This window comes from Cataglyphis hispanica, chromosome 22, assembly GCF_021464435.1.
Source record: "Cataglyphis hispanica isolate Lineage 1 chromosome 22, ULB_Chis1_1.0, whole genome shotgun sequence".
NCBI classification, from domain to species: domain Eukaryota; kingdom Metazoa; phylum Arthropoda; class Insecta; order Hymenoptera; family Formicidae; genus Cataglyphis; species Cataglyphis hispanica.
Window position 1 is genome coordinate 2,021,640 of NC_065975.1, and position 12,013 is coordinate 2,033,652.

Consider the following 12,013-nt stretch of genomic DNA (forward strand, 5'->3'; position numbering starts at 1 on the left):
GATACGATCATGGATCGTAATCTCGTTTCTGACAGCGTCACGCGTGGACAATAATTGCATGAAAATTGCATTCAGAAATAATGGGACGTTGTAATAAAGAATTGACCATAAGATAAAAGACTATATGTAATATATACACATAAGATAACATTTAAACATCATAAAATTACATATAGCTAAATAATTTGCCAAATAGCTTAGATTTTGCTATAAAAAAAAAAACAATTAATAATTTAATTGCAATAATTATTTATAATTATTTTATTAAATATTTTATTAAATAGTAAACAAATTTTTATTAATCTTTATGTAAGATTATAATAGCGCTTGCAACATTTTTTTAGAAATTCCGCGTAGAGATTTTCTTACTCCTACACAGATAAAAAATGTTTCGCCTTTTAATTAAAATAGCAAACACAAGAGTGGATTACACGAAAAGAGCGCAGCAATGAAAAATAATCGCGGCGCAATCGCTCGCGCCTCCGCATGTCGTCGGAACCCCTTTGGAGAACAGCACGTAAAGGGGTTCTCGCATACCGAATCTCCGCGCCACCCTCTTCTCAACGTGCGCGCCGCGCCGGCCGTCGCGAAAAGAAACGAGCACGGTCTGATACTTTTGTGTACGTACCACTCCCGTCACGGTGTAGCCATGGTAACACGGCATAGGCAGAATTCCGGGGCGGCAAAAGCGTGACGAAGTAAGGAAGAATAGACAATGATGACGCGCCGGGGTCGCGCGCGGACGACGATGAGCCTCTCGACGTGACTCCTCTCGACACACACACACACGGAGACCGCAAGTGAGATCGCTCGTTGCACGCGACACACTCGTGTGCCTTGGAGTTCATCCAGTTTTCGCACCCCCCGCTTTCCCATCTCCCGTATCTCCCCGTCTCGGTCCATGTGGGAGACTCTCGAGTCCCCGGTGTATTCTTTAGATGCTGCATCACTTATCTCGTCGCCACCTTTCCGCCACTTTTGAACTGGTATAAACGTATCGCATGAGTAATTGTCAAAATTGATACGCATTTCAATGCCGATTGATTCAGAAACTCAGGGTAATAATGTGCCAAGTCTCTCGCATGAGAAAAAATCTATGAAATTTTTCATTAATCGTTTACTGACGTATTTTTTTATAAGCTTGCGATAAAACGTAGCATCAAAAATAATAAATTAAGATAAGATAATTAAGATACATTAAGCACAAAAGAGAAATTGCAGAAAATAATATAAAATCTTATTAATGGCCGTCTTAATTCATTTGTGCTATCTGATCTGATTTGAATTCATCAACAGCACGTTGATGAATTACATCTGAAATGTATTTCGATGCAATTTGCATGTAAAATTCGTTAAAATGTGAGATAAATTTTTCACTGTTATAAAAAATTTTAAAATATGATTTACATGAGTATTTTTTAATTTCTAAATGAATTTCTATCATTTTCTTGAAGAGTTAAATTCGAACGAATTAAGAATTAAGAATGATATTCTTTGTATGCTGACTGAGTATTATAATTTAGTTTTTGTTACTCTTGTTTTTTTAAAATTGTTGTTTTAAAATTATAATCACTAAAATTAATCGCGAAACGTGATAAAAAGGGGAAATAGTAGTATTGACTTTTTCTCATTCAAGTAAAACATTGACGTGGTCTGAAATTGAAAACGATCTGTTAAGTGAGGTACTGTTAAATCGATACAGGAAATAATAAAGAGGATATACTACAGTCCTTTTTAAAACAAATGCAGATGTTAATTGGACATCCATACAATTACTGCTTATTGTCGACCCATCAAGCTCTCTCAATTGATACGATCATATAATTGCTTGTTAGAATATACAGTGAATCTGCTTTTATAACACGGCACGCGTTATTTTATTACTACACATCGGACGCGATGAATATTCCCAGCACGAAGAGTATCAGATTTAAATCGGGCTTCATTTAACTTAACGATATTGATCAAATATTTTTACTGATTACAACGGTATAATTAATTATTCACTTCTCGGGTCGGCTCCGCCACGTTCCGATACGAACAATATCGGTTGAGTGAAAAATGGATCGCCCGATAATATCAGAATTCTCTTGCCATTTATCTCGACCGGTTCATTTATTTGACGCCGTAAAAAATAGCGAACTTTAAAACCGATATTGACCCAACTTCCAACGTCGCCAACTATAGAGAGATTCCGCGCCGCGAAAAGGGACACACCATAAACCGTGAAGAGATTACTTCTTCAATATTCATGTACTCCTGTCATTACCATAGAATTACCTCTAAAACCAGTCGCTCGATTCTCCCGGGAAAGAAAGGTAGGCTCCGAATAATTCATTCCAACATTGATATCTATGCAAGTAAGTCGTATACTGACAAGTGTGTGTGTGTGTGTGTGTGAAAAACCAACTCGGCAAAATAAAGAGTATATTCGGTGTGAAAAAATACTTGTGAAATTTAAATTTTGGGATCTTAAATATGAAATGGTACACAGTTTATATTTAATTAGATCTTTTTAATTTTTCAATTTTTTATGGTCATATATCGTATATATAATTAATATATGTATATATTTGTTTTTTTTTTTCATTTTTTATTTGTTTAATTATTTTTTTCTTTTTTGAAAATTTTTTTATCAGTTTTAATTCGCGCGAATGTTTACCATTCATTCCTGGCCGGCACATTTCTCAAAGTTACGTCGACGATAATCGATCAATCGTTTCTCTCGGCTATTGTAGATCTCGTTTTCGGCGAGTTTTGCTCACTAAAAGATCTCGCGCTGAATCACGTTTCTCGGAGAATCGGCAGAGACAGGGAGAACAGCGCCCCGGGCTTAGATAGAGAAGCGTCTCGAAACGAAGTAAATTGTCGAGGAGGACGAAGAGAAAGGAGAAGAGGAATGCCATTACTCCGCCCGCGAAGCCGAACTCGGCGCCTACGTAGAGTCGGAAGGAGGCGTCGAAGATGGGACAGGTGCAGAAGGGGAAGGAGGGAGAAGAAAGTGGATTTTAATACCGCTTATTTTATTCATGCTTATAACCCTGGCTTTTGCCCGCTAAGGATTTTCATAATAACGGGCTTGTCCTCCCTCTACTGCCGAGGATCCGCGGGCGTTATAGGCGAGAGGTAGTCGGTGTCGAGCTTACAAAAATTCTCCCGTGCTCCTGAAAGCGGAATTACGCCTGCGGCTCTTACACAAATGCAATACTTTCACATATTTTCTTTCTTAGATGCGAATAAAGGACATAATAATGTGAGAAATGTAATATATGAAATGATCAAAATAGAATTTAGAGAGAAATATGTATATATATTACGAAGAGGAGAAGAGAAAATTGTTTCAATCGACACACACATCGGTCTCTATACACTTTATATTTTTTTTTTTTTGATGGAGATATGAGAAATTACCGATGATTATCAATATTTTTGTCCAAATGCGCGTAATTATTAGGCAAAATTTTTAATTATCATTAAGATTCTCGCGGAATCCACGAAGCCATTTGCAAGATACTTGAAAATATCACGTACATCTTATAGAATCTCGCTATTCCAAAGTAGTTTGTGTTTGCGAGATTTTACTGGCCTCTCGAGGACCCGCGAACATTGTCTTTCCACTATGTAAGTATGCTCTACTGTCGGATTGCGCCAACTCCATCCCGCTCTGAAAATCGAATTTGGCACTGGCTGGTGGCACTTCTTCTCCGACATTTCACTTCCGGGTCCCAACAAATGTTTCCCCAAGTCGCATCCCGGCGACTTTATTATGCGCGTCACACGCGAGGCACTCCGCAGCCACTTTTCCGGCCGCGAACTTGCGATTTTTCTGGCCATAACTCGGGTGTGTAAACCTGAGCTTGCAGAATACGTAAAATGCTTCTTGACCCCGACGTCTCCTTTTTACGCGGTCGAGGCTAGAGGGGAGAACATTAACTTCTCTCCTACTCTCTCGCGAAAAGTTTTCGCCCCCTGTTGTCTTTCGCTCCTTCGTTCCTCTTCTCTTCATCCACTCGCGCATCGGCTTTCTCGTTCGCGTTGCTCTAAAACAATTCACGAAGGAGCGAAGAAGTTTCGCCCGGACGCATACCAGACAACGAGAGCGAGAGGGGAGAACGAGGAAGAGCGAGGAAGTATGAAGGGAAGATGGGGTAGAAAATCGCAGACTTTAATAACGCGTTTTCGCCGGCACGTGAAATTCTTCTCGCGTTGAGGTACAATGCGGAAAATCGAGAACACCCCGCCGCGGAAAAGGGCGCACGAAACTCTCCTCGTAATTTACGGGGAAACGTGCCGGGAGTCGAAAACCGGGCAAATATCATTGCCCGCTTCTTTTTCCCCAGTGGTCCAGTTATAATCAAGGGGCATACCCTCACGAGGAACCAATTGAATTTGTCGGCAGCCACCCGCGCTATTCCCGCCTCTCGCGAAGAACTAATTATTAGACCGCGGAGTTTCAGTTACACGTGCGCCCTATCTGAACTTTTATCATCGAGCAACGTAAAGCTAATTGAAAACGGCCGAAACGATATGTTTATCTTAATTAAGTAACTAGCGAGCGCTTTCTCTTTGTCACGTGTTAACGTTTTGTTTCCTATATGCTGTAAAGTTTTAAAATGATTGTCCAAAACTTATAAATTTTTAGGAGAGAAAAGTTTTCAAGCCTATTCCGTTATTTGAATCAAGTATTCGTTGATTCGAAGAGTAATATATTTTTTCTGTCGAGAATGCAATATAAATGCAAACGCGAATTATTATAGATCAATTTAATGACTCCATTCTGCATATATATCAAATATTTATACATTTATTTTTATACGAAATTTTTTACCAATGAAAATACGTTTCGTTTTTCATATTTTTTCTTGGACAACTTTGTTAAAACATATTATTAGAAAAAAAAAAAAAATAGGGAGAAAAATAAATTATATCTCAAAAAGAGAGGAGGGCGAAAAAGAGAGATTATATGCGTTGACATTTAAATCCATGGTCGGGGACGAATCCGCTACCAGCGCGTGAAGCCAAGGCGAAAGACGTTCCGGGACGAAATCTCGGGGATTGGATAATTTTTCGTGTCCACCTTCGCGTAAGCTGCGGAGGTACGTACTTACAATCTAGAATACGTCGAGAGGACAAAGACGGAGAGGCAACGGCGTATAAAATGGGCGAGGAAGAGTCGGACAGGCGTGTAGAGGGTGTCGCGCGGATGCAGCCGGCTGTAACGTAACCGAGTCTGGCGCCGTATTTGTCTTTTGGTGCAGCTATTTTCCCCGTATCTCTCTTTGCTCTTCCTTTACCCCTTCCGTCTCTTTCCCTTTATCTTTCGGCATCGCCGCTGGAACGGCATGCGAAGGCATTTTCGTTCTTTGCGCACAGATACTGACAATGAGAGTAATTTCTGAGGTGCCGTCGCAATCAGGCTTGGTTAATTATAGTTATGAAAAATTGTTGACGTTTAAGATGACGAAGCTTGAGCGTGATGACAAAGAAAAAATTGTTAAATGATTTATGCATTTTCGCATATATAAGATAAATTATTTTTTAACTAGATTTTAATTTTTTTAGACAAATAAAATGCAGTGTAAATTAGTCAATATTTAAGAATATATAATTTACAAGCAGGTATAATAACTATTTTGTACCGAATTTTATTAATATTGAGAAAAAAATATAAATTATATTATTGATAGAATATTCTTCCATAATTTTTGAAAAATTAATGTATTTTTTAAAAGTGAGAACAATGTTGGTAAAAAATATTTTCTCAAGATCTTCTTTTATTTCTCTCTTTCTCTTTATCTTCCCAAGATTTTTTTGTTCTTTTCTCAATTTCCCAGACAGCCTGCTGTTAGCTGTTGCTTTCTCGGCATCGGACTTTGTCGATAGTAGAAATACTAGTATTGATGTCGACAAGAATAGATGCGCATAAAAGTCGACGTTGAGTGCTTAAGTAGTCGAGTGCTTAAGGATACATAGTACACGACTATCTAGAAATGTTTCGCGAAATATCGCGCAAACTCTATTGGCTCGCGGCATTTAATTCAAGAGCGTAGGGTTTTTATCACGGAGCAAGGGAGGTATATTAGGCGCTTTTTGTACGCGTTCTTCTCTCACGTGTGCTCGCCCCCAAGTACCGCTCGAACTTGGTTTTGGAGCGGGCGCCGACGACGATGAAGAGGGCGAAGAACTCGGCCTGGCCGTTTTATCGCGGCTCGCCGCTGAGCAAGCAGGGACTCCATCTCTCACGCAACTTCAGGATTTGATGCATGTGCCGCCGGAACATTTGTTCGATCCCCCTCGAGTCTTCCCCGTCCTACGCTGTTTCTCTCCTCTCGGGCGCTTCTCCCCTCCGGCCTGCTTTCCTCTCTCCTCCAGTGTCTTCCTTTCTCTCGAATTTCTTCCTCCGCGTATCCCGCGTCACGGTGCCCGCGAGGGTATTGGACCTTCCGTCTCCACGGTAGGCAGGTTTATTTTTATTCCATACGATTCATTCGATTGAACATGACTTGTGGTTACAGCCCCGGCGATATATTTCCGATATTACAGGACGACATTCCAACTCTCGTAGTCCCGCGAGTCTCTTGTATTCTTTGCCCATATCGCTCGTCCGCCCCTTTCCCCGCGCTCGCTTTCTCTCTCTCTCTCTCTCTCTCTTTCGACTGCCGCCAACCGAGGTAAAATACGTACGATCCTCTCTAGAATAATAGCGGCTTCCGGGGAATTCATGGGTGTACCCCATCCGCGGCGCTGGCGCGAGGGTGGCGAGGTTCGTTGCAGTTGGTTCGATTTCAGAAATTAGCCCCCGCTATTTCCGGTGGAAATCTCGTGGAAATCCTTTTGTTAGGTGCGGGTCGTCCGGCGGAAGACGGATGCTGCCGCATGGTGATCCGTTAACCCACATACGGAGATGCACTTGAGCGCAGGAAACCCTTGTTAGTAACTTGTCTTAATTGCGGCCGTGGAGGAGCCAAATCCATTTTCATGAAAGTGGCAGGCAATTGATTCTTGATGTGTGTATCAGAAAGAAATATAATACTCTTTTCTGTGATATTAGTTATCAGTTTATCACGTCTGAAGCATTTTAATTAATTTCGAGATTGATAACAAATGTCGAATTTATATTTATTATTATACTATAAAGTGTTAGGAGACATAAGTATCCGACATGACATATTATATTAAAGAAACTAAAGTCTCATTTAATGCTTGTCACGTTAATAATAGAATTTTCGCAGACGATGCAATATCATTATTGCTGAAACGTGTTCGTAAAATGCGGACCGTAATAATTGCGCGACAACGTTAATTCATTTCCCTTCTCGCACGAATAATTTTCTATGTAAATACGCGCGCATGCATAATAGTCTCTCTCTCTCTCTCTCTCTCTTCCCCTCTCCCCCTCTCACCCTCATCCCTATTTCCTCCCGCCGCGGCCCTCTAATTAACACGTTACGCTGTCCTAACGCGTCGCTTCGCCCGAAATCGATATAGCGCGGCATTAATTATTGCTTTACGATGGTCCTTGATTAAATCACGATATCGCTGGTTAGCGTCGACTTGGATGTCGTAACCAATAGTCGTACCCATCCGGTAAACACTTTGCCGTGCGCGCGCGTTTCGCCGGGGAAAATTCAGTTTCCCCGTTCGCGCATTAACTTCATTTTGTAATATCATCGCTATCGGGACATTGCGCGGCTAACGATACTGTCGTAATTGCGCGTGCCACGATATAACTAGATACTCAGTAACGATCTCAACGATGTTAATACCTTTTATTGGTTTTCCTGCAAAATGTTTTTCGTAAATATAGGCGTACCGTTCGCCTTTAATTTAAGTGAACAGGCGCCCCAAAAAACGCTGCAATACAAAATTTATTAGATGATTGTTTCAACGGAAAGAAAATTGAAAAGTAAGAAATTAATAGACGATAATCATAAAGTAAAGAGAATTTTTCTATATAAAGATAAAATTATTAGTTTATAAAAAATAAATTGTATGTCATTATATAAGAATTTTTTATTACAAATTTAATATAAAATTTATAGTCAATACTATAATTAAAATTATGTAGATTATAATATTCAGGATTTATTTCAAGGCATCAATTTATTGATTCTTTTTAATTATTAATGAATTTTAGAAATATTCGACGGAATGTTTAGTTTTAATTAATATTATTTTGATGATAACCGTTCGATTGAAGAGTCAATAATTTATTTCACTTAAAAGTCGTAAAGATTGCTAATTAAGTATCGCTATGTCAATGCTAATTAACAGATGCATTGATACTATATAATATAATAACCATCATTGTATGTAGTAACCGGATAATTAACAGTATATCTGAATTATTAGTTAATGAATAGTGTAGAAATTATTAATCAATGAATAGTAGAAAAAAGCAATATTTGCGGGGACTCCCGTTTTATTTGATTATTTCCGAGATTGGTAGTATAACTCGTGGCATAGTGGTTCACTATTTAAACTGGATTTTCGAAAGGTTCTCACGCACCGTTAAATGGCACAACTAAAATCCACTCTGATCCGATTTAATTCGCGAGTGCCGGTCACCGTCGTTAAAGACTGACAAAGCGAATGTGACTAACAAAAACGACGAACCAAACGGATGATAATCATCTTAAAAAGTCTAACGTGTATATGTTAGCGTGCATTTATGAAAGATTGTTTGTATCGATTTTATAACTATCTCATCGCTTATAAGCGGATTGCGCATTGTTCGTTCAATGAATGGGAATGTATGTATGAGAACTTAAAATGGCATTCGCAGTTTATAGCAGAAGAAATAATCGAAATCTTTCCACTTCGGTCTTTGATCTGATTTCGAAGCACTTATACTGGCAGAGCGCTTTTCGAATCGATTCTAATGAGAAAAGAAAATGCTTTCAGATAATTCAAGAACTATTATAATAAAATTGATAGATTTCCAATTTTTATAATTAGAAAATTGAATATAACGTACGCATGCCTAATGGTTTTAACAAAAAAAACAGGAAGAAAATTCTTACTCTTTGTTTTCTTTCGATTCGATTCTCATATACCTTTTATAATCTGCGCAATATTTAAAAAATAAAACGAAATATTTGAGAACATCAAAAGAGATTTAAATTTTAAATCTGCTAAATATGCATCTGATGTGTTCCGATAATATTCGATTAAATTTTTTTCATTTTCTCTACCATGTCAAATATAATGTTGATTCTGTTTGTGCGAGAATTGAAATGCAAAAATAATTGGAAAATAAATTTTTATTTGCGTTTATGAGATTGTCCGCTCTTGATCAATTACATTCTAAAATTTTAATTAAATCGGCAATACGCTTTTAAAATATATTAGTGAAATCTGCCGATTTAAATTGCAAAAAAATAATTCTTTAATCTGGTATACACTGCATCACAAAAAACGAGAGACCGAAATAAATAAACAATTAGAGATCAATGAATAATTATAATGCGTGATAATCGAGAAAATATATTTGCTTCTGAAGAGGAGGAGGAGGAGGAGGAATCCTATTACGCATTAAATCCACATATCTCATTATTAGTTTGAGAAACTTGTCCTTTAATAATTTATTCCGCTTCGCTGTTGTTACAGAACAGGGACAAAATACGAGTAAGAAAAAGACGACATTTTCAAGGTTGTTACGAGGATTGAAGACTCATAGGAAAGAGAAACAAGGTCAACAAACTCAAGGCTCTCCCAGGCACGGTCGCGCAAGGATGGGCGTTCCTCAAAGAGTAAGTTTATATCCACATAATAAATTAAAGACGCAATTTATGAAAAAATAACAATGACATTTTGTCAGGCCAATCATTAAATTTGGCATGAGTAAGAAATTAAAATATCGCACTAACGGGACCGATGCTCGGAATGCACAATTTTTGAAATTTCCCAAAGCTCTCAATTTTTCTCTTTTTTAGCTTTTTTTTTTGGTCGGCACATTTGTCATACCATATGTACGCACTCCAGGGAGTGCGGCAAACGAGATAAAATTGCATTTTGCTTCACCGTTGCATTCGTTTTGATCATCCCGTAAAGAACTTTTTCAAAGGCGAGTTTGCGCGCGTAACCGAAAAGCGCTATTTAATTCTACTTCGCAGATCTACTTGATATTTTCGCGGACATAAACGTATCCGTGTAAATCTATGTCACGTAATTGCGTGACTGTATGGACGTTATCGTGTAACATTGAAGTTCCTGCGAGCTCTTTCGACGAAATATTAAACTTCACGCGGTGCTCTTCGACGAGAATGCAGGATAATTTCCATCGCCGTTACTTCCGCTGGTGCTTTTATTAAACACGTCCAGCCGGCAGCGAACTGCCACACGAGAATGACGGAATTCGGAAGTTCTCGTCCATCTATTTACTATGCATGCCTGTTTTTCGGTACGCTGAAGAGCACTTTTCTCTCTTTTTTTTTCCTTTCTCTTTCTCTCGTCACACTCTGAAAAGTCACTGTCTGACGCGGTATCACTCGTTTTTCATGTGAATTGCACCACTCAATGGCCAAATGCTCAGCTTTAATATGCGCGTTAATGGCGATTTATTTTTTCGTCATTAAGCTGTCCTGTCTAGATTGTTGAATATATGTATATATGTGTGTATATATATATATATATGTGTGTGTGTGTGTATATGCGAGGCACGATATAAAATGAAATAATCTACAACTAAATTAGAATAATATCTGCTGTTTCTTTCTATTCTTCTTATCTCAAGTTTAATATAATATTTAAAATAAAAATTAAAAAGTTATATTTTTAAAATTTATCCTAAACTTTAATTTTAGCAAAGAAAATTGCAAGAGTAAAAGGTTGAATCGCTTTCGCATAGTTTTGCAATATTTTCCTCAAAAATTGAACATAAAAAATAAGAGATTATTATAAGAAAATTCATTTATTGATTAATTGCTATTCTATAAGTCAACGCTTTACATTGATTGTCTGATTGTATTTGAAATTTATATAATATGCATTAAATCATTGACATTGATAAAATTGACTGAGAGAAAGAGAGATAAAGAGATGCACGATAATTATATTCTCGTAAATTAATATTGGAAAAGCATATCTACTAGAAAATATTGCAGACAAATCTTATAGTAAATGGCAACCAATATCGAATTTGTATTAATTTATCCATCGATATGTCTGTTAATTTATAAACCACTATGATCGTAATGTTTACATCTCCGTGTACCAATTTATAAAAAAAACTGCGAGTTAAAAACGAACATTATATTTCAGTTTTATTTGCCGAGAAATTCTCATCCTCTGCATTAATCCGAGCAATGAAGATCGCGGTAGGGAGGTAACAACCACAGCTCGTTTATTTCCCTGGCGCATTCTCATATTTCGTTGGACGAAATGTTTTTCATCGAATATCGCGAAAATGTATCCAATTAAAAAAACTGCGTTAATCGTTTTGCGCCGCATTCTATACGATGTAACGATTATCGATTCCGCTGTTCACCATGATATGGTATTTCGCCCGCTCTCCCCTTTGACGATCTCGGTAAACCCCAATAGGAGCACGATGCAACAAATCGCAATTAACAGATATTCACGAAAATCAATAATATAACTCGTTTCCATACAATTCTATCATTTTATCGCGCAAAAGAGAGAGAGAGAGAGAGGGGCTTTTCAAAAGTTTTATTTAATTTTTTTTTCTCATTAATCTCTGTTATATCGGTATCAATGATGTTACAGCCTTATTTGTGAAACTGTGAAACTGTCATAATAAGCTATGATTATATTTTCACAAGTGGCCCACTTTCGAATTGCTGTTAATTCGTTAATATCGAGTTAGTATGGAGTGTGACATCAATTGTGTGATATCTCGTGAAACAATTATGGTTGACTTCTCTATTTTGCCACCGCACAGGTCATCGAAATAATTATGCTCGTATTATATAATAAATCTTCCATCTGTGAATCGCGAGATATTATTTAATAGCAATTATATACATACACATACATACGGATACAGACATCG

At 37.8% G+C, this 12,013-nt stretch overlaps 1 protein-coding gene across 3 annotated transcripts in view; it reads left to right on the forward strand.

Annotated features, from left to right (window-relative positions):
* Positions 1-12,013, forward strand: part of LOC126857549 (SAM and SH3 domain-containing protein 1-like) — a 289,086-nt gene that overhangs the window by 234,386 nt on the left and 42,687 nt on the right. For all 3 annotated transcript variants that reach the window (XM_050607058.1, XM_050607059.1, XM_050607060.1), the window contains exon 5: positions 9,610-9,752. In XM_050607058.1, the coding sequence (XP_050463015.1) occupies positions 9,610-9,752 (143 nt within the window). The remainder of the gene's footprint in view (positions 1-9,609; positions 9,753-12,013) is intronic.